The sequence below is a fragment of the Leuresthes tenuis genome, unplaced genomic scaffold (assembly GCF_036924035.1).
Source record: "Leuresthes tenuis unplaced genomic scaffold, fLeuTen1.0.hap1 SCAF_4, whole genome shotgun sequence".
Classification (NCBI taxonomy): Eukaryota; Metazoa; Chordata; class Actinopteri; order Atheriniformes; family Atherinopsidae; genus Leuresthes; species Leuresthes tenuis.
The window spans coordinates 19,643,584-19,671,537 of record NW_027325358.1 but is presented as its reverse complement, the minus strand read 5'-3'; the positions used below and the strand labels follow the sequence as shown (position 1 = coordinate 19,671,537).

The following is a 27,954-nucleotide window of genomic DNA, read 5'->3' as shown; positions in this document are numbered from 1 at the left end:
TACACACAGTTCTCCGCAATGACACAGCTGCAACTGTTTTTTGGAGTACTTTCCTCACTTATTAAAAATGAGACCCTGCTACGGTTCTTCCAGCTGAGCTCAAGCGCGCCCTACTTCCATCAGTGAGTAATTGTAACTGTAGTATTTATACAACAAAATACAACACCTGTCAAGTCAAATCAAGTTGAAAATAATTGGATAAAATAGATAATCCTGTCAATATGAGGTCTTACACTCGATGGTACTAAGTTTCATCCGTGAGACGAGCCTGAAACATACAATATGGAAAACTTTTTGGTAACATTGCTAATGATTTATGGTTACTTTCTGGCTGCCATCTTGCTCTGTACATAAACATCACCAACACTTATTTTGACATACATTTATTCCTCTGAGCCTCTGAAAACTGCAGTTATATGTCCGGTAGACAGTATTTTATGTCAGCTGCAAACACTAAAGCCTTGAGCTCAAAATAAATAAATCACCTTTTGGTTTTGCCGAAAAGGGCTCAAATAAATTATGTGGAAGCTGTCTCATAATAACAGCTTAGTCCCATGTTTTTTTTTAATCAAATTACATTTGACTCAGAGAAATGAAAAGTTGTAAAGCACGTAAAACGCCACCAGTGCACCATCATAGGTGCATGCGTCACATACGCAGTGACATCATCGCTGTCACGTCCCATACCAACCGAGAGGTTCTGTTTTCACATGGACTATAGCTGCATTTATCTCCAATTTCCTTCCATCTGGTTTGAGTTCCAGTCAAAGCCAGTGGTGATAAAAACAGGCTTTACTTTGAAATGTGAAATGACAGAGGGCATGGCGACTATTCAAGGAGAGTCGTGCGTCTCGGTGATGTCTTTGAGCCTTTGTGTGCAGAGTCTGTGCTCATTAACAGCAAAGTTGTTGGCGAAACCATTTTTGACTGTGCTGATGACACCAGGAAGAGCTGCCTCGCAGCTGCTTTTAGGAAGTTCTGGCATATGGTCCATATATTATTGTTATGGTCCCAAGGGCCATCTTATTTCTGGATATTCTTGTCATGCTGCTCGTAAATGCTAGGTTAGATTAGATCGTATTTTATATACTTTAGTTTGAATACATTTGGATGACTGGTTGTTTCAAAACAGGGAAATTTCATTAAATAGTCTTCAAGCTTTATTAAACCCAGCTCACAGACACGTTCTTTATTTTCAAAATCCAATTTATGGTCAGTAGTTGCTGGACACCTGAAATATGGTAATTATTTTACACACCACCCATGGTATGGTAGCTTTTTATACTTTTAATTTGGCAGTTGTTGAATTAGAGCTTGAGGCCTAATGACTGAAAACAGGCGCAGAGATTGAAATCTGTAAATATTGTGGGGGAGTGAGAAATTTTAAATCAGGTTCAAATGAAACGCTTTGCATGAAGACTGTAGCACTCAAAGGGTCATTTATCACATAAAAAATCTCATATGAATACCACTTATTTTACAATATTAAGATTGTCTTTAGAATGTTCTATTCGCTGTTTATTTACAAGGTGTTCAAAAAGCATATTTTGGAACATTAAAAAAAAAAAAAACATACCAAAGTCATTATCGCACTTTAAACGACGACCCTGTGTTTCACTGAGCTGTGAACTGTGGAAAAAGCACGACCCAGTTAAATGTGCACATATTTCACAGCTCGTCGTTGATAAACTGTTGTCAAGCAAACGTGTGTATTTTGGACTGTGTACAGAAGACATGTTTGGTGGTAAATTAGCCAAAATAAAATAAAAAAAAAATTAATATGAATACTTTAACAAATGCTTTCCAAAAAAGGCGCTTTGGTGACAGCACCACTAGCAAGAATAAAATGAAATACATCAGTCTAAAGGACTACTATGAGGGCTGTTTAAGGCTGCCTAAATTCTCTACAACCGATCACTATGAGCCGAGGCAGTGCCAAATTCTCCAAGCACCTTCAAGCTTTCTTTCTTCTTGGCTGGTTGCCACATAGTAACACGCCCTCAGAGGGAGGGAAATTTTCAAAGAAAGATCTGATTATGGGGCAAACAAGCTGAAAATTGACCCAGAACTAAAACAGACATGTGCATGCTCCAACTGAGATACCATCAGGAGGTTATGGATACGCGCTGTAACAGACACCTGCATTACCCAGAGAGCACTGATCTCATCCAGACAGTTAAAAGGGCAACAGAATTCATAACGCACACCTCTCCAAAATCATTTGATCACTCGCTGCTCGTTTGAAGTTGAACTGAGGTCCCAGCGAGATTAACATTTGAGATTGTACAAGATCCAGCTAAAGGCATAGAAAGGGGGAGGGAGGCGGGCTGCTGGCTGGTCTCTTCTTAGCAATTTGTGAATTGGATTAGATGGAAGTATCCAGGGTATTTCTGACTTCTCTGCCTAGATTTTCCACTTCTGCGACATATGGGAGCCAGCTGCAGCACTTTGTATTCACCGTGCAAGTGTTTAAGTTTGATTGGGGTTACTAGAAGGTCTGTCTCATTCAATGTATAGCTGATCGACCGGTTGGGAAGTCACCACAGTTCCAACGGGATGGGCTTACAAAACTGGAGAAAAGACATCTTGAAAATTGTAAATGCTCATCTCCAGATGAAGCGGATTGGTCACAAAGACAAAAAGCTTTAAAGAAAAACGTAACCAGTGGAACGTTAACTGTTACTAAAACATCCCAGAGGGCAGACATCCTAAAAGTATGCCATGAATTTAAGCGGCTTTGGTGCGTTTAAAAGAAAAATAATTGCAACTTGTGCAAAGATTAGATAAAGGAAAAGTAGAGAATTTGTTCTTTGTTAAAAATGATTTATTAGACAAGGAAGATTACAAATCTGATCTCTTTGTAACCCTCAACCATCTGATTATATGGGCCCAACTTCTAAAAACAAATGACCACATGGAAAATATTAGCAACTCATAGGAGGGAAAAAAAAAACAAGTGACGAAAATGTAACAAAATACCAAAATGTCTGAAGCAACACATACATGCACAACACTGTTAAAATGACACGGTCACATTAGGACAGAATAAATAGTCTAAACAAGAAAGCAAGTTTTCTAGAAGTTAAGGAAAGTTAAGGATCACATCTCACAACTACCGAACCATTTCAGTGTAATGATACAACAAGTGGAACAAAGATCTTGTTAGTGTCCTAATTCATACAGGACATCGTGTGAACTGACCGTCAAGACCAAGGCACTCAACTTTTACTACAAACACTGGTGCACAGCAGATTTTGGGGAACAGCCACAGCCACTCGCACACATACAGTACAGAGTACATGGTTCAGGGTGCAGGGGTGCAACAAGTGGACTCCAGCCGGTGCAGTAACTTTAAATTTGGACATCACAAACGCTCAACTCTCACTCCTGACCATTCAAGTACTGCTCAACAGTATTTCTCCACACAGGTCATTACGAGCCTTCTTGGTCTTCAGATTAGTAAAAACTTTCTTTCTTTTTTTTTTTTTTTAAACCAGTTAACAGAATATACATTTGTAAAGTGGGTGAGAAACGCAAACATCTACTTTGATAAAAATGTTCATTCTCTTGAAATGTCAAGGCTCCAGAGTGCGACTTCGACTGTACTTCAGAGCAACTTTAAGTGAATGATGTGAATGCTGCTAAAATGTAACGACACAAAAAAAGCAACTGAAACCAGTTCCATGACCTACAGTTAAGCATAAATCTAACACTGATTTTTAAGTGAAGTGAGGGGTCCCCGCGTTTATCCTTTCAGACAACAGCAGGGCCCTCTGTGTTCCCGTGTTTTTGTTTAACCGCTGACTCCACCTTTTAGGCCTTCTCCAGTGACTTATAGTACTCTTTCAACACAGCCCAGGCCTTCAGTGCCATGAAGCCATCGGGTGGGTTCTCTCCCTCTCGAGCCATCTTCCGCATGCGAGTGCCTGAGATGAAATCATAATCTTGATGGCTGCAGTTAAAAGAAAAACAGGATTGAGAGACTTATTTCAAATTGATGAAAAGATAACAATGAACAGCGCAGCCAGGAGGAGGCGAAGGGGGCCAGATGTTGTTTAAGAATTAGCTGGATCAAGAAGCAGGCCGGTTAACATTTAAGAGATAAAACCAAAAAAAAGCAAAACACACCAGGGGAGGCTTCAACATATCCAGTGCATCTTTAGCTGATGTGTTATCAAAGTTAGTTCCAAATATTTAAGTCAGTAACAAGCTTTACACTAATCAGTCTCTGTTTCAGGCTACGTAAACAGAGTCGGACAGCGATTCTCACGCTGTCAACTCACAGATGTCTTTTTCTTTGACTTTTTCCATCTTCTAACAGAATCAGATGGTCAGGAGGCAGTGATTTTACATGTGCTGATCTCTTATCTCGACACCTAACCTGCTACAGACCAGATTAGGTTTCCAGCATAGGTTGCCATGGTGATACGCCCCTGTATGAGGTGAACAGGCTTTGTGATACTGAAAATTCAGAGCTGAACCTGAAGTTACCTTCCTAAGCCACTAATCCTGTTTCTTAGGACAGGCCTACGGGTGCCTTTTCTATTTAAGAGATGAGAGAAAAATAAGAGGCAAATCTTCAGGAGCTCTTTTGGCTACAAATGACCCTGAATCTACCATAGAGGCAGAAACAGTTGCCTCGTCACATCAGTTTGTTTGCTACATCACTACTGATACTATTTATTGACACTCTAATTTCTAATTTGATGTCGCTGCCTTTGGGGCAAATAAGAAGTGTTTCTATGCAAATTCTCCCGGCGTCAAAAAGGAAACGGCTGGCTCTAATATGTTCCATTAAGCTTTAAAGAAAGACTGAGGGGTGTTGTGATTAAACTGGTCATCCGTTTTCCCCTGAAAATTTGGCAAGGCCAGCAAGAGAAAATGGGATCCCATAAATCTAACCGACTGACGGCTGCACACAGAAAATCCAGTAGTCTTTGCTTCCTGTTAGAATTTCCTCCCTTGAAGTGACTTATAACATGGAATTACCAAAGAAAAGAGGGCGCATTTTGCATCCATTGTGAAATGGGAGAGATATTTTCACTGAGGCCAGTGAGATTTTTCTTGTTCTACCATATGCTTCCACATTTTCTTTTCTTTCCACAGGTCTAAATGAGTGCGTTTCACTTGATTTCACGGCAACACTGCCTGAGTATCAAGAAGTTAAAACTGTGACTCGACTAAATTTTAGGACTGACGGTTACCAATCTTTTTGTAATTTCCTTTATGTATTAACAACTATTGATATTGTTCCACAATAACACCTTATCTGAATTATTTGCTCTCCCTTCATGAACATGATAAATAAACCAGTAGGCATTTAACACTTTTTCTCACGTGATTTCAATGCCGAGAAAAGCTGAAAACAAAAACTGAAATCATTCAAGTAACACCATCACTTCTTCTCACAGAGGAGCTAAATCTCACGGATCAACAGTTCGCGATGGACTTTATATCCCAAATATGCATCATGGAAAGCAAAGCCAATCTTTTGATTAGTCTGAACACTTCTGGCTGAACACAGCTAGAGTTGCATAATCTGATGGAGGCCGCTCCATCAGACCTGGAGGAAAAGCAAAGCAATTGCATGATTTTTGTTAGTCATCGTGTGCAGTGTCCATATACAGACTTTAATCAATGGCAGGTCTCTGTAATTTTTAGCAACATCAAAGGTCATGCTAATCCCCAAAAACCTTCTAACTGTACAAGGAAGGAAAAACAATTGCTGTTATTCTTGGCTCGGCATTTCACTGCAGATAGCGAAGAGGAAAGAAAGAAAATGGATGACAGGGTTCATTTTGTAAACAAAACAAGCTTAATGAGAAATTAATTTACAGAATAAAATGTCTGTTTAGGCTGCATGGGCTAATTGGCCTAAATGTGAGGTATTACTCTGGGACTAGAACTATAAATAAGCTCTTAAATACAGTGTGACTGAACCCTGCCTGTAAACCTTTGCTGTATCACATGACCATAAGAAATAAACATAGGGACCACAGGACACAAAATGTTACTTGCTTTGATTAAGGAATACGTACTTTTTCGGGTCATAAAAGTCCATTGCTCCTTTGGCCTTGTTGTAAGCAGCAACCTTAAAGGGTACAATCTCAAGAGTGATGAGGCCTGGAGCCATGGTGAGGACCTTGGCTCCATGAGAGGGCTCATAAAGGTCCTTTCCTGTTTCAGGGTGGGGCATGCCTGCAGGGTCTCGACCTACAATATAGAAATTGGCACCAGCCACCATGCGTGCTCTGCAGTGCCACTGAACCTGTGGACAAGGAGCAAATAGAAAACTAAGTATGGAAATTAGGAGGTTTTTTTCCCCCAATATGTCTTGTATTTCTACGCTGTGGTAAGTGTAAATATAACAACTTGCATCAAATTGCATCACATTCTTTCCCTCCTTCTCATTATCAATAATTGCTAAATCTACACATTAAATTCTGCCATCATGTCTGTGCACAATTTGTTTTTTATATTTTCGGGTCAATGGTTTTTTTAAATCAAACTTACAGGGAAAGTGGTTTCAGCTTGACGTTTTTAGTGTGTTGCCTAAAGAGCAATCATGTGAACACTTAAGAGGAAGTTCTGTTATTTGAATGGCATCGAGGCCAAGGGTAAGCGGTTTTAAATGGGAAAACAAGGGCAGAGATTTAATACTGAGGCTGGGACTGTGTCGGGCTCTAAAAACATCCAATTCGCAATTTAAAAAGGACTAAATTCACAGCCTACCATCCACCAGCCCACAGTCTGTTCTCAATAATTTGCACCATAGCTGTTTCATTATCATAAGTGAATGATTAAAAGATTCCCAGCTACACAACTACGCTCAGTCACATGGAGGTTTGTGTATGGCATGGAAACACTCAACACAGCGCCTCAAGATGATTGTAAATCCCCTTTCCTGTCATTTGTCACTTTCAGAAATTTTTGCAAGAAAATATGCGACAGTCGTCCTCTGGGCCGTCATGATTCACGGCTGCAGCCGCATTTTTGTTCTGTCACTTGAAGAAAACACGATGCATGTGTTTGAAGAAACCTCAAACATGCAAACAAAAAAAATTCAACATCTCACATTTTCATTACCTCAGTTGGCCCGGCATACATCATGGGTGAGGGGAAAATGGCAACAATGGTGGAGTCTGGGTTCAGCACCCCCTCTTCCAGCACAGCAGCGTGCTGTTTCATCCTCCATGGCAGCGGCACGTCGTCGTCTTTGGTCCAGCCGCCCAGTGGGTGAAGCAGCAGAACGGGCCGGCGGTAGCCGCGCTCAATGAGGCGCTTGTGAGTGTCTTGCATCAGAAGAGCGTGGCCGTTGTGGACCGGGTTACGCAGCTGGAAAGCGAACACGGCATCTAAACGTAGAGAAAGGAGAAGAGCGGGCTGCTAAATTACAACCAAACACATCTGTAGACCTCTAAACAAGACAAACAACAGACCACAATGTATCACAATGTAGAATAATCATATTGCTAGGAGCCTAACCTCTGCAACCGCTGATAAATAACCTGCATCATACCACAGGCTTTTCTCCTGGGACACAAGTTTCTTTTCCCAAGACAAAGTGTTAAACGGAGCAAAATGACAAATGTTATTCTCTGTTTCTGAAGAAAAAAAAAGCAGGCAGTTTATAAACATTGTGGCAGTATAGTTTCTCTCCTCGTCTCTAGATTTAATTTGTTATAATTCAGTTAGACAGATAATGAAATACCCAAACCTGTCCCCATACCTGCATTCATTTCTTTAAACTTTTGCTTAAGCTCAGTGGGCGTCAGTCGGTAGTGGTCAAGCCCGTCATTCCAATAAACCCTGTCCAGAACCTGCAGGTCTCCACCAACCAGCCAGTCTCCACTCTCCATCACCATCTGAAATAAGAGCCACGATGATCAGGACAATGAATGCAGCTGAAACCAAATCCAGACTTAAGTCAGTGTGATTCCTCCACATATTCTCTGCTCTAAAATCAGGCGATTAGATGACATAGCACCATAGGTTTGTCACAACGTGTCGTTAAACAGCAAACAAAACTGATGTGCGTATGCTTCTGTATTTGGTCACAATGGCTAAACTTGGCCAATTATTATATATAAAGAAACCTTCTGAACATAAAGCATTTTCTGGAAAACTTTTTTTTTTAAATTTTAGCTTCTGAAAAAAGGTTATACCTTTAACTTTTAATGTAAAATACTGACTTTGCCTTTAGGTATTTTTTAAATTTTTGTTCTCATTCCTTTTTACATTCCAATGACAATAACTACAATGCTGTTGTATGAAGAAAATTAAAAAAGACAAAAAAAAGAAAGAGGAAGAGAAAACAATGCCCGTACAGATAGGAGTGAAAAAGTTTTTTGGCAAACCCACTGTTGTTATGAAAGTTAATACGTTCTACTGAGTAATTGGGGTTTTTGCGTCACACTTCAGGATAAAAAAAAAAAAAAATGGTAAAGTTCTAAACGAGTTCATTTAATCGACAAAGCAAAATAAATCAAACATTACACCACATTAAAAAGCTGCTTAACGTCCTCAAAGGAGAGAAGAATTTCCCTTCGTGAGATTCATCAAACAATGTCACAGAAGCGCTCAGGATCCAGGAACAGACTGCTATTGTTTCAAGCAACCTTTTGCCTGCCTCCTGTGGTGCTTATGAGACCACAGCTAGAGTTACTGAAAACCCTCGGCTGTGCGATTTTAATGTGATCCAAAGTGACAAATTCGTACGTGGAAAGATCCATCTTTGCATCTTGTTTCGCTGACGCATCATTCGTCATGTGAACGCTCTTTGATATTCATACTTTAAAAACACACTGCTACCTCTTTGATCTCGCAAACTGTACGCAACTCAGATTGTTGTCTGCAGCGGAGGTGTCCAAGTGATGTGATCAGAAACAACTCGCCCGCATTTGTTGAAAGAAATCTTTAAGATCCCGCTGCGATATGTTTTCCACAGTCTAATTGGCCCAATTTGTCCAGCGCCGGCCTGATACGACTCATGAAAGATATAATGCGTTTGCACATGCACATGGGCTCTGTTTAACCGTTGTAAATGCCTCAGATATTCACACGTGAAAAGGGACCTAACCAAATAAACAGCCTCTGCACCATAGCTTCCGGTGAAAGGGGGCTCTGTCTGACAGACGGGTAAACAGGAAAAAGTGGATTAACAACATGTTATGTGGAGCAGCTATAGTGGTGGAGCGGTGCTGACAGACTGGCTCCGGTGCAGGGAGTTAAACATACACTTATGTATACATACATGGACTTTAGGGAGTGAGACCCTAATCAAGACAGGCTGAACACACATGTTAGGTTAGAGTGGATTAAAAAAAAAAAAAAAAAAAAAAATCTTAGTTGTGGAAGCGGAGCATGCCGCATGTGTGTAATGGCTGCACTGTGGCATCAGGTGTTGACAGTGGCGAGCCCAGATTTCATTATGAACAAGGCGAGGACTACCACTAACTGCCACTTGTGCTGAAATATTGAGACAGCTGCTGTTAGGTGCCTCAACTTTGAAGCCAGCCTTTTTAGCCACAAAGGACATTAAAATAAGCAAGCAGTAGGCCACTTACAGTAAGTACGACCCCAGGGAGTGAAATCACCAAATGCCACGAGGGTTAGTATTATTTCTGTTTTGAACCTTCGTCCGTTCCAAGTGGAAAAACAAATGCACTAATCTCCAAAACAATGAGAATATAAAATTAGCCAGACTGGCAACTTATAAAAAGAACACTGTATTATTACCTCACAATGACGGGTCTATACAAAGGTTAACTATTTTTAGTAACAGTTCCATGTGTCTACAGCAACACTGTCCGCAGGGGAAGTGGGAGGATTTCAGGGCATCGCCGGCCCACGGTGTCAACCTGAGCCCCACACCGACTGCTACCTGAGCAGTCAATATGAGACAGACAGGGAAACGAAAGCCTGGATATATTCGGAGAGCTAAAAGGTGGAAGCTGCAATCTCAAATGGACTTTTTCAGCGCAGGCCGGGGCAAGAGACTCAGCATCCAAATATAACGCCTGCAAAATGAGGGTGGACCGAAAAGATCAAGTGATTAGACAGGGCGTCGTGACAGGCTACGGGAAAAGTTCCATCCCTCCACATACTCAGTCTTTCCATTGGCAATATGAAAAGTCCAGCTGGGATCTGTGTTCTATCTGTGCAGAATCCAGAGAGGCCGTCTGCTTCCACATTCTCTCAGGCAGACAGTCTGGAGCTTTACAGATTTATTTCGGTAACAGTAGATCGATCTTTACATTTGTGCAACACGTGTTTACAGTCTTTCTTCCTTTAAAGCTTCACGATGTGAGGCAGGCGCGTTCAAAAAGTGATCAACGTCCAATCAGGTGAAGCACCTTGTACTTGCAGGCCTTAAATAATTCCAAGTAGTGTAGTTCTTCTGCTCTAGAAAACAGCAGGTTGCTAATATTGATGAAGCGAGTCGTGGGCATTTCAAACTAGTTTAGTGTAAAATACAAAAAAAAAAAAAAAAAAAAAAAGCACTTTAAAACCGTCCAAAACAATAACAAAAATAATTTTTTTTTAAAAGTCACTTATTCTGTTGACATCTAATTTAGCATGTGAAATGCATGTTTTTGCTGTCCGGAACTTTTGCTAACAGGCTGATTACAGTTTGTTCTGGCCGGCTTCATGTAAAACTTTGTCAGCAGCAGAGGTGTCTGCGTGATGTGATCAGTGACCTCTTGGCTCCCCCGTAAAAGGTTTTCAAGATTGTGTTGTGATTTGTTTTCCACACTCTAATTAATCCAACCTGCCGGACTTTCCGTACATACTTTGAGTCTATGGGAATCACGCTCTGTCAGTGGATAAATCAACCGAAAAGAGCACATGCGTGCTTAAGCGTTATTTGAAAAAAGCACCGTGACTTTACACGTGTGAAGGAGCCTTGCTGTTGGTGGGGGACTCCAACGAGCTCTGGAAAGGAGAATGTGACATATCAAGCGCTGACCTTGATGTATGGGTGGTCTTTGCAGGTGGTGCCCCATTGCCGAGCACAGCGCTCTTCTTTTCTGTGCACATAAAACTCTGGGTTACGAAGGATGGCCACTCGTCTGCCCTCGTAGACCAAAGCCACGGCGGTTACACCATCCAAACGCTCTTTATCTCCAGCTGATACTGGCAGCACCACAGGCACTGAGAGATTTATCACACCACCTGGGGGAGTAGAGGGTCCATCAATTAAACAAAAACAATTTTTTTCCCCTAAATAATCAGTATTAATCTACAACAAAAAGAATTTAAAGAATATGCCTTTTTATAAAAAAAAAAAAGCTTTGCCCGTTTCCTGTGGTGAGTCGCACCATCTGGGGGTAAACGGACGTCTAATTTAATCTGAATCAAACGCACGAGAAACTCGCATGAGAGATAACTTCCCTCCTCAAAAAAAGTCATTCAAAAAGTCTACTTCATTTCCTGGAGCTAACTTAACATGTGGCCAAAGGAAAAAAGGTTACAACCAACCTTGCAATCTTCTGACAAACCGCTGCCTAAAACTAGATAAATACCAAAGTAGAATGAATGAATCGGTTTCTGCGGAAATCATTAAACATTTTAGTCAAACAGTTCTAAAAACTCCCAAATTAACACTGGCATATTACAACCTATGTGTTCTTCACACTTTTGAGAGCTTGAAAACAAACAACAGCCTAAAGACAAGTGCAAGTAACTATAAAACTTTCTCTTCATCCCAGATGGCAAAGAAATAGGAATTTTTCTTTCCTCCTTGTATATCCTCCAACCTCCTAAACCTGGCTCAGTTTACCCCACAGCATTTGGCTCACATAGCTGTTAGCTATATATATTACATACCTCACATATACTCCATAGCTATTTAGCCATTTAGGTATTTTGGATAAAAACCTACATAGCTTATAAATCCAGGACAAATTAAGCTCAATTACTGCACTTTTTTCTTATTATTATTTTAAAAGTTGACAAATTCCCAGCACGCAACACAAATACCTTTGGATAAATTGGAATCGATGTAGCAGCCATCACTTCTCATGTGTCAAAGTTTGACTTTGACGAGCCAAAAACCTTAGATCGGTGCACGGTCACACAACAATAATAAAAAAAAAAAGTGCATGGTTGCAAAGACATAGAGGGCGGGCCAACTTACCCCACGCTCTCCTACTCAGCTAATAAAGACAAAGTGAAAATTGACTTTATGAACAGGTTCAAGAGGAAAATCGAAAACTTTAATCACTCATCAATACAGACCCCATGCTGTGTAGAACTTCAAAATATGGTGCCTCCTGTTTTTTTCAGACCGAGTGCACTCCTACAGCTAAATGGATGCTTCTGATCAGATCAGAGACTCCTGCCTGTCCAACCTACTACAAACTATAGAATGACCTTCATTCGTCTAATGTTTAGTCATTTATAGCAGTCACTTTGTCTCTTAAGCATAAAAAAAAAATGGATGATTTGGTATACGCAACAAAATAGTCCAACCACTGTTGCAAAGAGCCATGTTGTATGCCTGCAGGCTCAATGTGGAATATGCATTTGAAGCTCAAGCTACAGAGAGTTCTTAAAGCTGATATTTAAGGTGCTCAAGAGAAATGTTCTTATCCAACACTGGAGCTTTGCCCTCTTTCGTGCCAGGATTTGATCTCTGTGCTGACAGCACCCTTTTGGCTTATTATCCCCCTCCATCCAGGTTAATATAAATGTCAAGACCCACACGCTTTTCACATCATATCAGATCCAAAATAATGGAGACAAGAGGAGAGGCTGGTTGTTGGTGCCCCTGCCTCCTGCTGGACCACCCTCTGGTCCTCTCTGTCACAGTGAAGAGCTCGCAGCTGGTTGCAATAAAATGTACACACACGACTTCCAAATGTCCGAATGGGAGAGATACAAGCTTGACTTTGGATTTCTGTTTATCTTTGCTGACTTCTTGTTTAGCGAAACCCACAGTTTATGCCTCTCAACCGGTTATAATATTATACTGTGTGTAATCAATCCATTCACTGTCAAATCCATGGAAGGAAGTGAAAATGAACAAATGGCGGTGTGCGGTGTCAATCAATAGAAAGCTTCTTCCTCCGTGTCCTTCACCCTTAGGACTAACAGGAAAGTGAATCATGACCTCACATCTAAATATATACTTATAACCCTGTCTAAGACTTCCAGATGTGAGAGTGTTATGGTTTCATTCTTAACTTGTTAAAAACCTGTCAAAATGCGGAGCCTAAAAGCCAGTTTTGGGCAATTTCACTTCATTTTATTGTTTGCATATCTCATTTTAGAGTGCGCGTTGCCACCAGAATGTTTAACATTGCAACACAGAACAACAGTTCGTGTAGAAGCCTGTGTGGTAACAGTAAAGTGCTTTTCATTTCCTCTCCTTTGAAATAATAACATGGAGATTTGACGTTGTCAGATGGACAAAACAGACACTTAGAGCTCTGGGATTATTTTCTATATTCTTATAAATCATATTCCTTTGGGGGTGTTTAAAGACATCTTTTGTACCTCCTGTCACAATTCAGAGGTTTCTGAAGCTCACTATAGCCACTGACGAGCACCAAAATAGTTTGAAAAAGCACAAACAAGCAACCGAGCTACATCTACTACTTTCACTATGTCATCTCGTATCTATGTACGTTGCTGTGTCTGTAGCACCAGAAACTAATGTACAAATGCAAAAACTGCACCAAAGTATCAGAGCTCATAGAGCAAATTCCAAACAGAAAGCTATAGTCTGTTTTGGCTAACCCAATCTGTAAAGACGAGTTCATTTCCTCTCACAGGACACAATATGACTTTTTTTCCTATTAAAACGGCAGGGTTCTCTGTTTTTTTTAAACAACAACTTACCATCCAGGAGACAATCAAAATGAAGACACTGTAAATATTCCCTCTCTCTCATGAAGCCATTCAGAGGAGTGGCCCAGCCTTCAGCCAGCACCTGCACCCACTGCATGTCCACCTGAGGATTACAGTCACATACAGAGGGTTAACTTATCATACGTGCAGTTCACATTATGGCTTAACGTGTCAGTAAAACGGACAAATCTAAAAAAAAGATTAAGTACAGCAAATATAAACATTTTCAGTAGTTATTTAGCTTTATTAAGAATAACGTTAATAAAAAAAACATCATAATAACCTTTCCGATCTGCACAGCAGGCAGCGTCTCTGCGTCAGCCTTAGCCAAGTCCAACTTATTCTCCTGAACATACAGCTCTTTGACTTCATAGGAAGCATCAACAGGAACAATATCCTGCGGAAAAAAAAAACATCAAAAACCCTAATTAATTTCTGTCAATAAACTGTGATTAAACTGCAAACATAATAAAGGCTTTGATCGAGTTTTACAATTCGCTAAAGGACTATTGAGTCATATGATAAAAATGTAGATGCATTAGCATCAAAATCAATGCAAAAAATGATGCTCCCCTGCTCCCTGGTGGCCAACAAATGAAGTTGCAACACAGTTTTATTCATCAGGGCAGAACTTTAAGGCGGCCACTTTGTCTGTAAAGGCAGAGTTAAAGAGAAGACAACTCAAGAAAATATGACTGCTCCTCACCCGCTCCTGAAGCAGGTCAATGAGCTGCTGAATGCACTCATTCACATTGCAGGAGTCGGTCTTCAACACCAGCTCTGGAGCCTCTGGCTTCTCATACTCCGAGTCAATGCCGGTGAAACCTGATAAAACACATGTATAGTTTTTGATCTCCGATTTATTCGACATATCCAACTAATCAATATTTTGAGAAAGTTCACTTCCATTATTGTATAGATCCTGAATAAACAGTCTGAAACATTTGGTGTTACGGTGCTTGTAAACAAACTCACTTTGTGCCCTTTAATTCTAAATTGCTTATGTTGCCGTTATTTATCACAACATCATCTGCTCTACACAAAAACGCAAGAACCATGTGAGTTACAGGCAGAAATTCGCCACCGATTACGAGACTTCCATTACTTATAATAATACAAAATTCAGGACATACAGCAGAACATCAGAGCACAAATCACCACTCAATTCCATCTCATTAACAATCAAGATCATCTGCAGTTAGTTCCAGATTGTGTCTGGGACGTGAGGTAGGAAGTTTAACCCCTCGTGGCTCGGCAGGCAGAAAACCACTGAATCAGAGTATGGCAAGAATTCAGTCAGTGGCTCACGACAATATAACCGTACACGTATCAGAGTGTACAGTAAAGAAGCTGCACGAGGCTTCGTGCTATGACTTCTATAGCAAATAGCAAAGGATGAAAATAGTAAACATTTGCTTTCACTGTAATCTCTTTCTAGCTTTGATGTCACGCTTTCAAAAATGTCAATATTCAATATAATTACCACTTTTTATGGTAAAAGATATTTCCAAGCGGCATTTTTCTGTCTGAAGCTATGCAAGGCTCCACACTTGCCATCTTTCTAACAACTAAACAATAATGTTATCCAGACACGTCAGTGAGACAAATGACCTGAAGGTAGCAGTGTGATCGGGAGTGAGCGGAGGCGGGGATATGTTGGTACTGAGGTGTTTGTCTACCCACTGTAGGAGGGGAAAACAGCAAAAATGCACAGCAGAGGAGATTTGTATTGAACTGTGGCAGCGGAGTTGGAATGTTTTTAAAAGTCGAGGCAATGCGTGAGTTTGAGAGCAATGATGTTCGTCAATGTCTGCAAAAAAGGACAAATTCACAGAAATGAGGGTACATATAAATAGAATAGCCAGTAAAGGACATATTCATTTTTTGACTTGCCCTTCTACAGCAACCGTTCGGTAACCACTACAGTTATTGTTAATACTTTGTAATGGGGCATTATGATAACAGTCCCATCATAAGTTGTTAGGCTGGATAGCCTTAAAAAAGGTAGTATTGCAGTACTCGAAACTGCTGTCAGTCTTGAGACCACTTTTCAGTTCTGGGACCAATTGTGCTTATGATAAACTAAATGTTGCAAATGTTTTTAAAAAAAAAAAACAGTTAACATCAAGATTAGGTAGCGTCAAGTCTAACTGCTCTCACGCTGGTGTTGACATGTCCTCGACATTCCAACTCACAAGACTTTCTGGTCTTGGTCTTGACTACAACACTGATTTAGGGGATCGAGGCTGTAGGCTTTCCCTTAAATGTGTAGCATAACTGTACAGGTGACATACAACTGAGCGCAAGTAGAAGTCGAGCTATCAACATGTTTTGTATGTCTGCTGAGCTACAGAGTAGGAAAAACAAACAGTGGTATCAAACTTGTCTAACTGGACCATTTCACTGCTTTGTCTTAGCAACAGCGTGTCACGGGGAAGTACATTTCTGACTCAACCTCTTTAAAGGCGAAATGTGTTGAGGAACGTACAACAGATGCCATTTTCATTCATCTAATGTGAAGAGTTTAAATCAAACAGTGCGTATAGAATCCCGGCCTTTCGTTAGGTCGAGAAAATTCCCTTAAATAGAACAAAGTTATACCCCACCTCTTATCTCCCCTGCTCTGGCTCTCTTGTACAGGCCCTTCACGTCCCTCTGCTCACATACATCCAGTGGGGCGTCCACAAACACCTCGAAGAACGGCAGCCCTGCTGCCTCGTGGATCTTCCTGGCGTTGAGACGATCCTGTCGAAGAAAAAAAAAAAGAGAAACAAATTAGATATATTTAACAGAGCTAAACTTACGATGTGCTTCGCTCATTCTATTACTGATGCTGTCTTTACTCACCCTGCTGTAAGGAGAAATGAAACTGGCAATGCAGACCAGTCCTGCATCGGCAAAAAGCCGAGCCACCTCAGCAATGCGCCTAATGTTCTCCTCACGGTCCTGTGGGCTGAAACCCAGGTTTTTGTTCAGACCCTGACGAATATTGTCCCCATCCAGTGTGTAGCAGGGGATACCATGGCACACAAGGTACTCCTCCAGAGCCATGCTCACTGTGGTTTTCCCTGCACCGGACAAACCTTTGGAAGGAAAGCACAGGATTATTTATTATAAGTAATTAAGGACACCCTTGGAATTTGCTTCAGTAAAATCTTGCATCCCACCAGTCAGCCAAACGGTGCATCCCCTGAATCCTCCTCTTGTGCCCACAACCTGCCCGCGCTTGTTTCGGCTCACGTGATGAGCTTGATAGGTAACATTGGTTGCACGTTGCATTCCCTGGAAAGATAAAAGATTTTGTGCCATTTCATCCCACTTGAAGCCCAGTGGCCGCAGTTTATGAAAACAAATCATATCAGTTTGATTACGCATGAGAGCATCTTCAAAGCTGCCTTAAAATAGAATTCCTCTGAAATCAGAAAGCTGTTCTATATTGTGAGAAGACCTCACATGTATGCAGGTCTGCAAGTTATGAAATAGAATCCTTCTAACACTGATTCTAATACGATTCAACCAACGTTACAAAATACATCTAAATGATTTTGCATTCAAAATTATGAGGACTGATTATCAAATTTGAACATTTAAGCAAACAAGACCATTTAAACTCTGAATTAAACTAGAATAAAGCATGCAATAGTTAGTTAAACAACAGTTTTGTTGACTCTGTAGCTGGAGTAAGCAAAGGTAATGTGGTTACAGATGCTTTTGCGTTAAACAAGTAGTTAAAAATGGAGTTTTTGCAATAAATGCATTAACTGCTGGAACTTCATTCGCCAATTTTTAGTGAAAGCGCTGTTGGCAACTAATGTTTTATAGGCAGAGATAGCTTTAGTGTATAGCAGTGTAGCTAATGGTAACTACGCTACGTGACTAGCTAACTGGCCGGCTAGCGTCTTCGCTCTTTTATCGTTGATTCGCGGAGGTGGGGGGACGTAATGGAATGTGTTGCATTGCCACAACTTAAAAAGAAAACTCACCCAGCTCTCGGCGGCGTTGCCTAGCTTCTGCTTTTTGTGCGAGTTGCCATGCGTCTCCATGGCCGACAGCGGTGAGCGGCTAATGTGACGGACTACGTCTAAAAACACACGCACGAGGACAAAACAGCGGACTCTGATTACTTTGCGCAGGTATGTGCTGCTGTTGGGCACAGGTATGTCCTGTGGATGGAGGAGCCCGGAGCCGGGGAACCTGGCACGACAACCGGGACGACTTCGCCAACGGCCACGTCACCGACAAAGAAGTGACGCATTTCCTCCGTCCACGGTTGGCTCGGAAAAAAAAACGATCCGAAGTCAGTTTAGCTTTATCGTCACCCCCCCACACCCCGACCCAGTGGCTGTTTGAGGAAACTCAGCTGATTTGCAACCGTAAAGGGTCACAGTTGAAAGGAAAATTCCAGTTGAATAAGTAACGTTATTCAGAATATTTTAAAAAGGCGTTATCACTGACATTAGTGTATGTAAAACATTTAAACCGGCAAACATGAAAAAAAAGCAAAAACATCAACATTTAACGTTTTTTTCTGACTCTAAAATAGCAACGAAAAAAAAAAGATGATAAATAAATAAATTTAAAAAAATAATAATAATAATAATTCTCCTATCTATGATAACTGCGTAGCAGCTCACGGAATGCCGCACAGCTGGAAATGTTCAGTAAGAACAACTATATTAATTAAGCGCAGTTACCGGGGGATCCATGCGGTGATTACAGGGCAGTTTGACTCTTAGATTAAAGGGGACGTGAAGCGGGAGGCTGGTTCTGCACCGAGTCAGGGGTCTGGGCTGGGTCTGAGAAAATGTGGGGCTGCAGGGAGGAGCGCCTCATCAAACGCGAGCGGCAGTGTCGTGCTATGTAAGAGCCCAGTCTGTGAGGTGCAGACAGCAGACCGGGTACAGCAGCATCGGGGATTCAAGGAGCTGCAACTCCAGGAAGAGCAGCGAGGAGGCCCGAGCAAGGCAGGTAGGATGCTACATTCTGTGCAACATGTGATCTAAATGCTTCTATCTTGTCATCTCGAGGCCTATAAGTCGTATTACAAATGGTGAAAACTACAGCTGTGGCAGTGACGTCAGATGCTTAATAGAATCGTGAAAACGACCTGACTGTTTTTGAACTTTTTCATCAGTCATGCTGACAAACACAGAAATACGCTATAGATGGGGAATTGTGGTAAACATCTGTGAATGCTACTGTGCGGTGTGGAGTTGATGTGTGAAGTTTCATGCTCTTGTTCCTTATGGTTGAGTTGTTTGTTTATGATGGGATGGGGACAACGATGGGGCTGTTGCAATGCAAAAGCTGAGCTTTATTTCTTAATGAAATATACTAAGAAAGGAGACCATGCATGCTGGTGGAACACAAGAATCTTGCTTTAATGCAATTAAGACGACAGTTGGCAGTTAATAGCTGTGATGGAAATTAAAGGGCTTTAATGATAGGACATGTAATGACCTGTTGCCCCACCCTGTTGCCTCAAATATGGAACCTACTGTTTAACACAGTGTGGGGCCATCGTGCTACACCCCAAAAGTAAACTTCAAAACTGGCTGTGGTGCACGCATCACATGTGTCAGACTGCCGCCCTATAATATAAAGAGGCATCCAGCCCTGAGTCTGAGTTAACTTGCCAGTTTCCACCCCACATGTGGTTAAGGAACCCAGAAAAGTAGGGCTGGGTCCAGGCACAGCGAGACTATTTTTACTTGTGCTGTTTGAAATTGATGTCTTTGACGATTAGAGCACACACACAAAACTTTGACCTTACAGTAAAAGATTTGTTGTTATGAAAAGCTTCAGATGTTAAACTAACGTTTTGTCTTGAATTTAGCAGGGAACATGAACTCAGCAAAGTTTCTTTAGCAACCTGCACACAGGCAACGATTCCCCACTGGGCTTTCTCTTTGTAGCTGTGTCATTTATTGCTGTCCTGGTGATGGACCCATGATCATTAATAATAACCAATGTGTGAAAAGCGCTTTAGTTTTTTCAAAGTTACTGTGTTCCTTTGTGACCTTGCAGACTTAAACACACCTTGCGGTAACAGTGTTCTTTAATTTCCTTCGTTTGTACTCAGACTGTCTGAATGTGGATTGATGGAGTCCATACTTTCCCTCCAATGTGTTGTGAACCTCAAATTTGAACAGATCCCATTTTTGCATACAAAGCAGGGTGCCTATTTTCACACTATTGTCGTCTGCTTGACCGAGAATCCCCAACTGTAATTTCCCCTTTAAATGAACTACTAATCTCAGAGATTCACATGCTTTTGTAACTCACAGATGTGAAATATTGGTCCAATATCTTTATCTTCTTTTAGGAACTTTAAGTCATATGTATGCAGAAATATAGAAAGTTCTCAAGAGTTCTCAAAAAAACCTCTTGATTTCCACTGCAACTAACTTACTCGTGTTTTGGTTGGTTTGTCTTTCTTTATGTTTAGTCAAAATGATCCTTAATTACACCATATTTAGACACGTAAAGGTATTTATTTTCACTCAGGAAATAAAAATTACCTCAGACCCAATGAGTCCTAGGAGCTTATTGTATTTTTTTCATATCAAACAAACATCAAAAAGTTTGTTTCACAGGAACCAGGTACAACAAAGCACTGCCCACGCATGAATTTATTATTATAATGAACTATTCATCCGTATAAGATACACACTGTATAACAATAAACAGCAGTTGTTTTTTTTTTACTGACGCTTAAAGATATACTCTTGAAGTACCTATATACTTATGTTTTTTCCGAGCCCAGTCTTGACGCTTTTACTTCAGTACAGCATTGAATCCTCATCTACCGGCCCCAGTGCAACTACTATATTATCCATCCATCCATCCATCCTCTATACCCGCTTAATCCGTCGGTCGGGTCACAGGGGGGCTGGAGCCTATCCCAGCGGTCATCGGGCGAGAGGCAGGGTACACCCAGGACAGGTCGCCAGTCCTACTATATTATTGTAGTACAATTATTATCATTAGTAGTAGTAGCCGTAGTAGAAGTACTAACACATTATATTCACGTCTGCGTTATTAAAAGCCATAGAATGTTGTGTACAAGTATGCAAAGTATGCAATATGCAATTATATATACAAGTATACAGTGTGTGTATACAATGAATACAAGTATATAATTATTATCATTAGTAGTATTAGTAGTAGGTAGTAGAATAAATATTGTTATGAACACCTTCTATATACATTATTTTTATTAAAAGCCTTCAGATGTTGTTTACAAGTATACAAACTCATGTTAACTTCCTCTTTGGTGAAGTTTGCAATTTTATCATAAATAAAAAATTTAGAGTCATAAGAAAAAAACCCACAAACGCACAAAACCAACACCACAAAAGAAGATGAAATTCCAGAAAAGAGTATAGTGTCATCTTTGGCTGTTATAGTTAGAGGCCAGGGCCACTTCGAATGGGACTTATTTTTAAACCCTCCCTTTGATGAAGACATGATGCAAAGATGAAAATGAAGGGCCAATAAGGGCAGCATGTTATTATGAAAGCCCCAAAGTGGAGTGAAAACCCTCGCTCTTCGAGAGTAAAATACAGCCCTGAAAGTAGCTGGTGGACTGTCTCTCGAAATAGCCTGGATGAGTGGAGGTAGCCAAGTTATCCATTACAACAGTCTGTCACCATGTTGAATAGGGCTTTTCTGCCAGTTTTCCATCACCACCCATCCCTTCAGAAGGCTCGGTGCTCCGTTAGGTGGGAAAATCCTGCGTACTGTACACTAGGGAGGAGGGTACTAAAAAGCTAGTCTGATGGAGGCACTCTGCTAACCTCCCACAGAATTGTATATATGGTATATATGTATATATATATCGCAATGAACATTCTCATCTTCTTCCTTCTGAATCCTTCACTAATCTATCACAGTGTGGACCATTAATAGGGAATATCGAACACGAATAAGAGTGGAACTTGTTCTAAAACTTAAAATCAGAGCATTAAAAAATGAAAGAGACAGTAATCAGAGAGCAGACTGCCGTACTCATAACTAACATTCTAAATACTATGTTTCCATTTTCTAACCAGTGTCCTCATGTAGCTGGTTTAATAAAAGATGGTGAGCATATACTGTAGTATAAGCACTTGATCTTGACACCAGAAATGGCTGTATTTCACACGCACAAAGCAAACTCCATTGTAGAGCAGCAACAGTGACTATCCTTTTGAGTATGCTTGACATTTACAACTTGCAGTGTAACTCACCACAGAGATGCAACAGAGACCCACTGAGACATGGCATTGTAATTGGCTTATACGGTTTACGTGCTCTTGCTGATCTAATTAGCCATCATGGTCAGTATTAACATACATTATGATCTCTTTCTGTCACTGTCAGACTTTGTGTTCTGCACCCATCTATCAGTTGCATAACAGAAACTGAATCAGCTGAGAGTTAGTCAGAGTGCATTCTACTTGGATTATATCTACGCTGTTATATTTTCCCCAAAGAAAATCCATTCAGCAGCTTTCTTGCATCCAGACATGCCCCATTTTTATGTTTTATCTTGCCGCTAGGTTGCTCTGCGAGTAAACAGCATTCTGTGCGAGTCCCAGAGGACATTTATTGTGATGCATTTCAGTGTTGATATCAGTATCCATCATTCCATTAATGGAGCTGTTAAAGGTACTAAAGTACTTTGTGATGTGAAACAATAGAAATTTTCATTGCTATTGTGCACTCTAGTGTCATTAACTGACAATAGTTCAACAACAAACATTTCACATGCTCATGTTCGACTCTTCTTTATGCCATTAGGACCCTCAGCTTCCAACAATAGTTTCATAGATTGGTTTACAGATATCGTTTGGCCATGGAAACAGCATAAGTGCCTATCTGCAGCTGCTGTCCAAAAATAATGTCCTATAAAAGGATAAAAGTAAATTTCACAGCATTCATTTATACAACCCCATCCAAAACAGCTGGGTGCTGTAAACACAGAAATAACTTTTTAGTTCTGAGTGGGCACCTTGGCCATTATTGCATCAACAAAAACTCAAAATCTTGAGTTGCTTTTCCCTAAAATAGAGTGGAAGCAAAGTAAAAATAAACCATAGTTAATCTTCTCCTTGTTTCTCATTATGGCAATTTGACATCTTCAATGCAACCAAGTCACGTGCATGTCTTTTCCACACTCTAAGAGTGTCTGTTTCAACCTCTTTTTTTTCTCTCTCTTGACAGCTAAAATTTTTCACTGCTGTGGGTGGACAGTGCAGGCACCCATGGCTTCACAGGAGCTTGTGAACGCCAGAGAATCTGCCGCTGATAATCAGAACCCTGGGATGGAGGGCAGCGCTGTGCCCAGTGCCAGTAAATCCTGTCCGGTCCACACTCCAGGCGGTGAGGATACGAAAAGGGGTTTTCGGAAAGGCATAAGCAGGCATAATGACTATGTGAAGATCCCTGTGCCAGAGTCCAAAGTCAACCGTCTGCCCACGGAGTGGTGGAAGACAGTGATTGCTTTATTTTATGCTGCCTTCAACTTGGTCCTTACAACGGTCGTCATCACAATTGTGCATGAGAGGGTCCCTCCCAAAGAGAACAGCCCGCCTCTTCCTGATAAGTTTTTTGACTATATTGACAGGGTCCAGTGGGCGTTTACAGTAACGGAGATCAATGGCATGGTGCTGCTGGTCATTTGGATGATCCAGTTGTTCTTCTTTAGATACAAGTAAGAGCAATCTGTACTGTCTGGTGCATGCTGGTTTTCTGTCAGCTTTCAAGATAGGTCTAGCGGTATTCTGTGATTTTTGTGGTAGGAATAGCCTGGTTTTCATGGCTGTATTTGAGTCACATTTGTAAGTTTACAGTAGGAAACGATTGATGTTATGGTCAAAACAAAAAATGCCTCCACTCAATGTGCAAAAGTTTTTCATGTTTGGTTGAGGTGGCTTTTGCCTGTTTGGAAGAAGACCTGATGCACATTAGTGGGAATGGACATAACTTTGGAAATTTGTGTTTGATCTGCTGAAGATGAAGCTGACGTGACTCACCAGCTATTTCCGGTCTGAACTGGCAAACGATAAAATCCCCTGACTGACCAGCGTGACTGTCTGACATCTTCCCAGATATAAAACTCCAAAGATATTCCCAGAGATTTAAGTAATTCATGAATAATAGCTCTTTCTGTTTTGCCCTTGTGGACGTCCGCCGCAGTTTTTTTGTCTCCAGTTTGGTCAACTTTTGAATTACAACCACTAGCAACATAGAATATACTTTCACCTTGTGGCAACACTCTACAGTCTTGTTTATTCGCTTCAAACCAGTCAAAGTAAACGGGACTGATTCACATTTATATTTTGTGGCTTTTGTAGAGATATCTCTCCAGGTTCACTTTGCTGGTGAATGGAACGCTGGCTAGTTAATAACTTATTATTGTATGCATGATGTATGTGTCATAGACCTGTCAATGCTCTGCTTGTCCTTTCAGATAAGTTGAATATATTCAATGCATTCATTCAACTAGTTATTTAGCAGTCAGTGATGAAATTGTTCTCTCTTCTCTACACAGAGTCTTGCAGAGAGGTCTTAACAGAAAAGTCTGCACAGGCAACTTCTCTGTATGACTATTCAACAAAAAACTTCTAGAGAGTAGATTGTACTCTTTAGACCCAATGATAAAATCAGACACACACCATTTTAATATAGCTGGAAAATGATTTTTCTTTTCAACTGTTGTCATAAAGTCTTCCACATCTGGTCATTCTCAAGTCGAGTGTGATTTTGTTACAGCATGCTACAAGGGATTTGTCATTCTCAACGTGTGATTTGATAAATAAAACCTAATTTGGTGAACTGGCTGAAATTTGGCAACACGTTGAGCAAGTGCATCTCTTTGTAGATTCGAGATGATGTTTGCCCTTTGTGTAGATGGAGTATACCTTATAAACCACAATGGAAATCTGCCATATTAGGGCGATGTGATGTAAAGATTATAGAATTACTCAAGAGGCTGCATTAACAGCACATTTGTTACTCCATAGTGACCGTGTCCTTCCAATCTGCAGGTCTATAGCATGCAGACGTTTCCTCTTCCTCATCGGAACCCTGTACTTGTACCGATGTGTCACTATGTACATCACCACTTTGCCTGTGCCTGGAATGCACATGACGTGCGCTCCTAAGGTGAGTGGCAACAAAACATCAGAGGAGCACTATCTTTCAGTTTCCAGGAATTGTTGGGCACAGCCACGCAAAAGAAGTATCTGTTTAGGAAAAAAAAAAGAAGCCATGTCAGCTTTCAGTGCCTGGGGTGCAGCAGTGATATTGATGTACAACAGGGTCTGATGAAAACATGTGTTCCTGGCAGCTGTTTGCTGGGCTGAGTCCAGATCAAAAGGATGAGGGTTTCAGATGGTTCAATAACAAGATTTTATCGCTGCTTTTTTTTTTACAATTTTATAGTATACATTTGAAGATGCTGTTGAAGCCTTTGTTGTCCACTAATTTCCTGCTGTCATGTCAGCACTATGAGTAACCAGTGGAGTAGGGAATGTCAAGCATCTGCTTCACTAGGCAATTGTTTTGATAATCAAATACCCAACTCCTCTCATCCATCAGCTTTATGGAGACTCCCAGGCAAAAATCCAGCGAATTCTGCGGCTGATTTCAGGCGGAGGCCTTTCCATGACAAACTCCCATCTGCTGTGCGGAGACTTCCTCTACAGTGGACATACAGTGATGCTCACCCTCACCTACCTATTCATCAAGGAGTGTGAGTACTCAAAAGAGCACTTGTTTGTTTGATTGTGTGGAATAATTCATGAAATTCTCCCATGAACAATTCATGAAGTACGCTGTGTGCTCCCAATGCCATTCGATATGACCCTCATTATGAAGCCACAAACAATAAAATGTTATGCTTATTTTCACTTTTCTTTTCAAATGGAAGATGTGGAAGAACAAACCACAAAAAAAGATGTTATAAAAACTGACAGCTCTCTTGTCTTTCCATCCCTCCTCCTCAAGACTCGCCGCGGTCGTTTTGGTGGTACCATCTCATGTGTTGGCTGCTGAGTGCTGTGGGTGTGGTCTGCATCTTGGTGGCACATGAGCACTACAGTGTGGACGTGGTCGTGGCCTATTTCATCACTTCCCGCCTGTTCTGGTGGTACCATACTATGGCCAACTTACAGGTCAGGAAACCGAGTGGAGCACTTGGTGGCTGCTATATGGTCTGTTTGTGTGTATGTTGGTAAATGAGAGTATGCAGAGCTGAAGACTCACAGTTATGTACTGTATATGAATAATTATGCATGAAGGACAAACTCTGTTTGCCTACAGACACATGGTTAATTTAATCTAGGGGTTTAAATCTAAAAGGGAGTTTATATATTCTACTAGTTTGAAATAAAGTGTACCAGAAAATTACATGCGTTTATTACCATTCATTTTTAAAGGCAAATGTTTTATAAATGCCTGAGATTACGTACTAAATTTGTAGGACTAATTGCCTGTCATTGCCATCAAAATGTTGAATTGCCCCCTCTAGTGGGCATATTATAAATAGACAGTTTATATGGGACTGCACCACGTTGAAATCTAAGGTTACAGTCGGAAAATATGAAAATATCCACATCCAGTTGACCTGTGATGTCAGCGTTATGTGCTTTCTTTTTCCTTTTTATTCCCGCCGAAAGAATACATGCTTATTTTGAATTTGATGCCACCAACATTCAGGGCATTTTTTTAAAACAACACTGAAAACCTTTGAGAAGTGAGGAAACCAGTTGTAGTGATATGTGCAACATGTGGTTTGATAAGCATTGCCTTCCCTAAAAAAGATGTCTTAATAAAAGTAGACTGTAACACCATGTGCACTAATGCACCCCCATAGGAAACCAGGACCCAGGTTCCTGCTCTCCCTCCTGAGCTACAGCCGCCCAAGTCCCATTCAGATTCATAGAGTTTTTCAACCTTGGCCCTAGCATCCCAAAATTCTTTGCAACACCACACTAAGTACATTATCCTTGAATTGCTGAAATATTTTTCCTTAGCTTTACACAGAGTGATGAACCCATCCCTATCCTTGCGGCTGAAAGACTCCAAATGCTTATTAAAACATGCATTACCTAATTAGTTGTGAGATCCTCAGGTCTGTTTTATCTGGGGTTTTTTTTATCCCGCTCCCAATGTTTTTTAAACTTGCTGTTGGCATTAAATTGAAAAGATTTTTCAGTCAAATGCTCTGAAAGATCACACAGTTTTAACATTTACTAGGTTGTGTTTGTACTATCTTCGTTTTCAGTTCAAGGATTCTACTCTTAAGGAGATCTTTTGTTGTCTTGACAGACCCTGAAATGTTCGCCCAATAACTACCTCACCAATACCTGGTGGAACCCTCTGTTCAACTTCTTGGAGAGGAATGTTCAAACCTCTGTGCCGTGCTCGTACAGTTTTCCCATCACCTGGCCTCCTGCCTGCCTGAAAAGCCCCTGCAAGAAGTACGCCATGGTACAAAGCACAAGAGAGGAGTGACGTGACCCCGAGGCTTCAGCAGTGCTGCTGGACAATCCTCTGTAGTGGTATTCATTCATTCGGTATTGTCCCCTGGGCAGGAACCAAAAGCATACCAAATGCATAGTTGTGAAAGGAAATGTTTTAGCAAAACTAGGATAATCATTATGTCTCTGTATTTTGCCACTGTGATTTATTTATGAAAAGAAGTATTTCAAGCTGTCACTTTTTTTGTGAATGAAACTTGTACGTGACACTAGTGAGTTCCTCCCTTGATGGATAGAATTTTTTCACCCTCTTATTTGTTTTGTAGAATACTTGCAGGTTTGTTGCAGTACCTGACATTGATTTTGGATGTGCGTCCATAACTCCTTCATACTATGTGTTCTGATGATGTTTCCTCGATTTGATATCAGTGTACTTAAGTCACAAGGTGCCTTAGTGTGTTAAACATCTGTAGGTTTACCAAAGCTGCCATTATCAGTCGTAGTGTATTTTTATATGTGCTTTATTATCAATCATCATTTTGTATTCATTTTCGTAGCTGTGAGTCTGTATACCCAAGCTGTAGTCTGAACATTGTACCGCTGTATTAAACTTTAGCCATACAAGGTTGAA

The 27,954-nt window shown here is 40.8% G+C and overlaps 2 protein-coding genes across 2 annotated transcripts; one reads left to right on the top strand and one right to left on the bottom strand.

Moving 5' to 3' along the window:
* Positions 1-2,802: 2,802 nt before the first annotated feature.
* Positions 2,803-18,110, bottom strand: papss1 (3'-phosphoadenosine 5'-phosphosulfate synthase 1). Its single transcript, XM_072384983.1, has 12 exons — positions 17,838-18,110; positions 17,022-17,136; positions 16,702-16,937; positions 16,461-16,599; positions 14,561-14,679; positions 14,138-14,251; positions 13,846-13,957; positions 10,970-11,175; positions 7,730-7,865; positions 7,087-7,355; positions 6,039-6,268; positions 2,803-3,952 (listed from the first exon to the last, which is right to left on the bottom strand). The coding sequence occupies exons 1-12, from the start codon at positions 17,895-17,897 to the stop codon at positions 3,814-3,816; spliced, it is 1,875 nt and encodes a 624-aa protein (XP_072241084.1). The 5' UTR covers positions 17,898-18,110; the 3' UTR covers positions 2,803-3,813.
* Positions 18,111-18,504: 394 nt separating this feature from the next.
* sgms2a (sphingomyelin synthase 2a) lies at positions 18,505-27,954 on the top strand. The gene is made up of 6 exons (XM_072384984.1): positions 18,505-18,822; positions 23,062-23,551; positions 24,888-25,005; positions 25,441-25,594; positions 25,849-26,015; positions 27,172-27,954. The coding sequence occupies exons 2-6, from the start codon at positions 23,103-23,105 to the stop codon at positions 27,355-27,357; spliced, it is 1,074 nt and encodes a 357-aa protein (XP_072241085.1). The 5' UTR covers positions 18,505-18,822; positions 23,062-23,102; the 3' UTR covers positions 27,358-27,954.

Coding starts and splice junctions, on each gene's coding strand:
- papss1 (XM_072384983.1), bottom strand. CDS start 17,897: ATGGAGACGCATGGCAACTCGCACAAAAAGCAGAAGCTAGGCAACGCC. Junction 17,137..17,837: donor GCAACGCCGCCGAGAGCTGG/GTGAGTTTTCTT, acceptor TTATCTTTCCAG/GGAATGCAACGTGCAACCAA. Junction 3,953..6,038: donor GACTTTTATGACCCGAAAAA/GTACGTATTCCT, acceptor TTTTAACTGCAG/CCATCAAGATTATGATTTCA.
- sgms2a (XM_072384984.1), top strand. CDS start 23,103: ATGGCTTCACAGGAGCTTGTGAACGCCAGAGAATCTGCCGCTGATAAT. Junction 23,552..24,887: donor TTGTTCTTCTTTAGATACAA/GTAAGAGCAATC, acceptor TCCAATCTGCAG/GTCTATAGCATGCAGACGTT. Junction 25,595..25,848: donor CTACCTATTCATCAAGGAGT/GTGAGTACTCAA, acceptor CTCCTCCTCAAG/ACTCGCCGCGGTCGTTTTGG.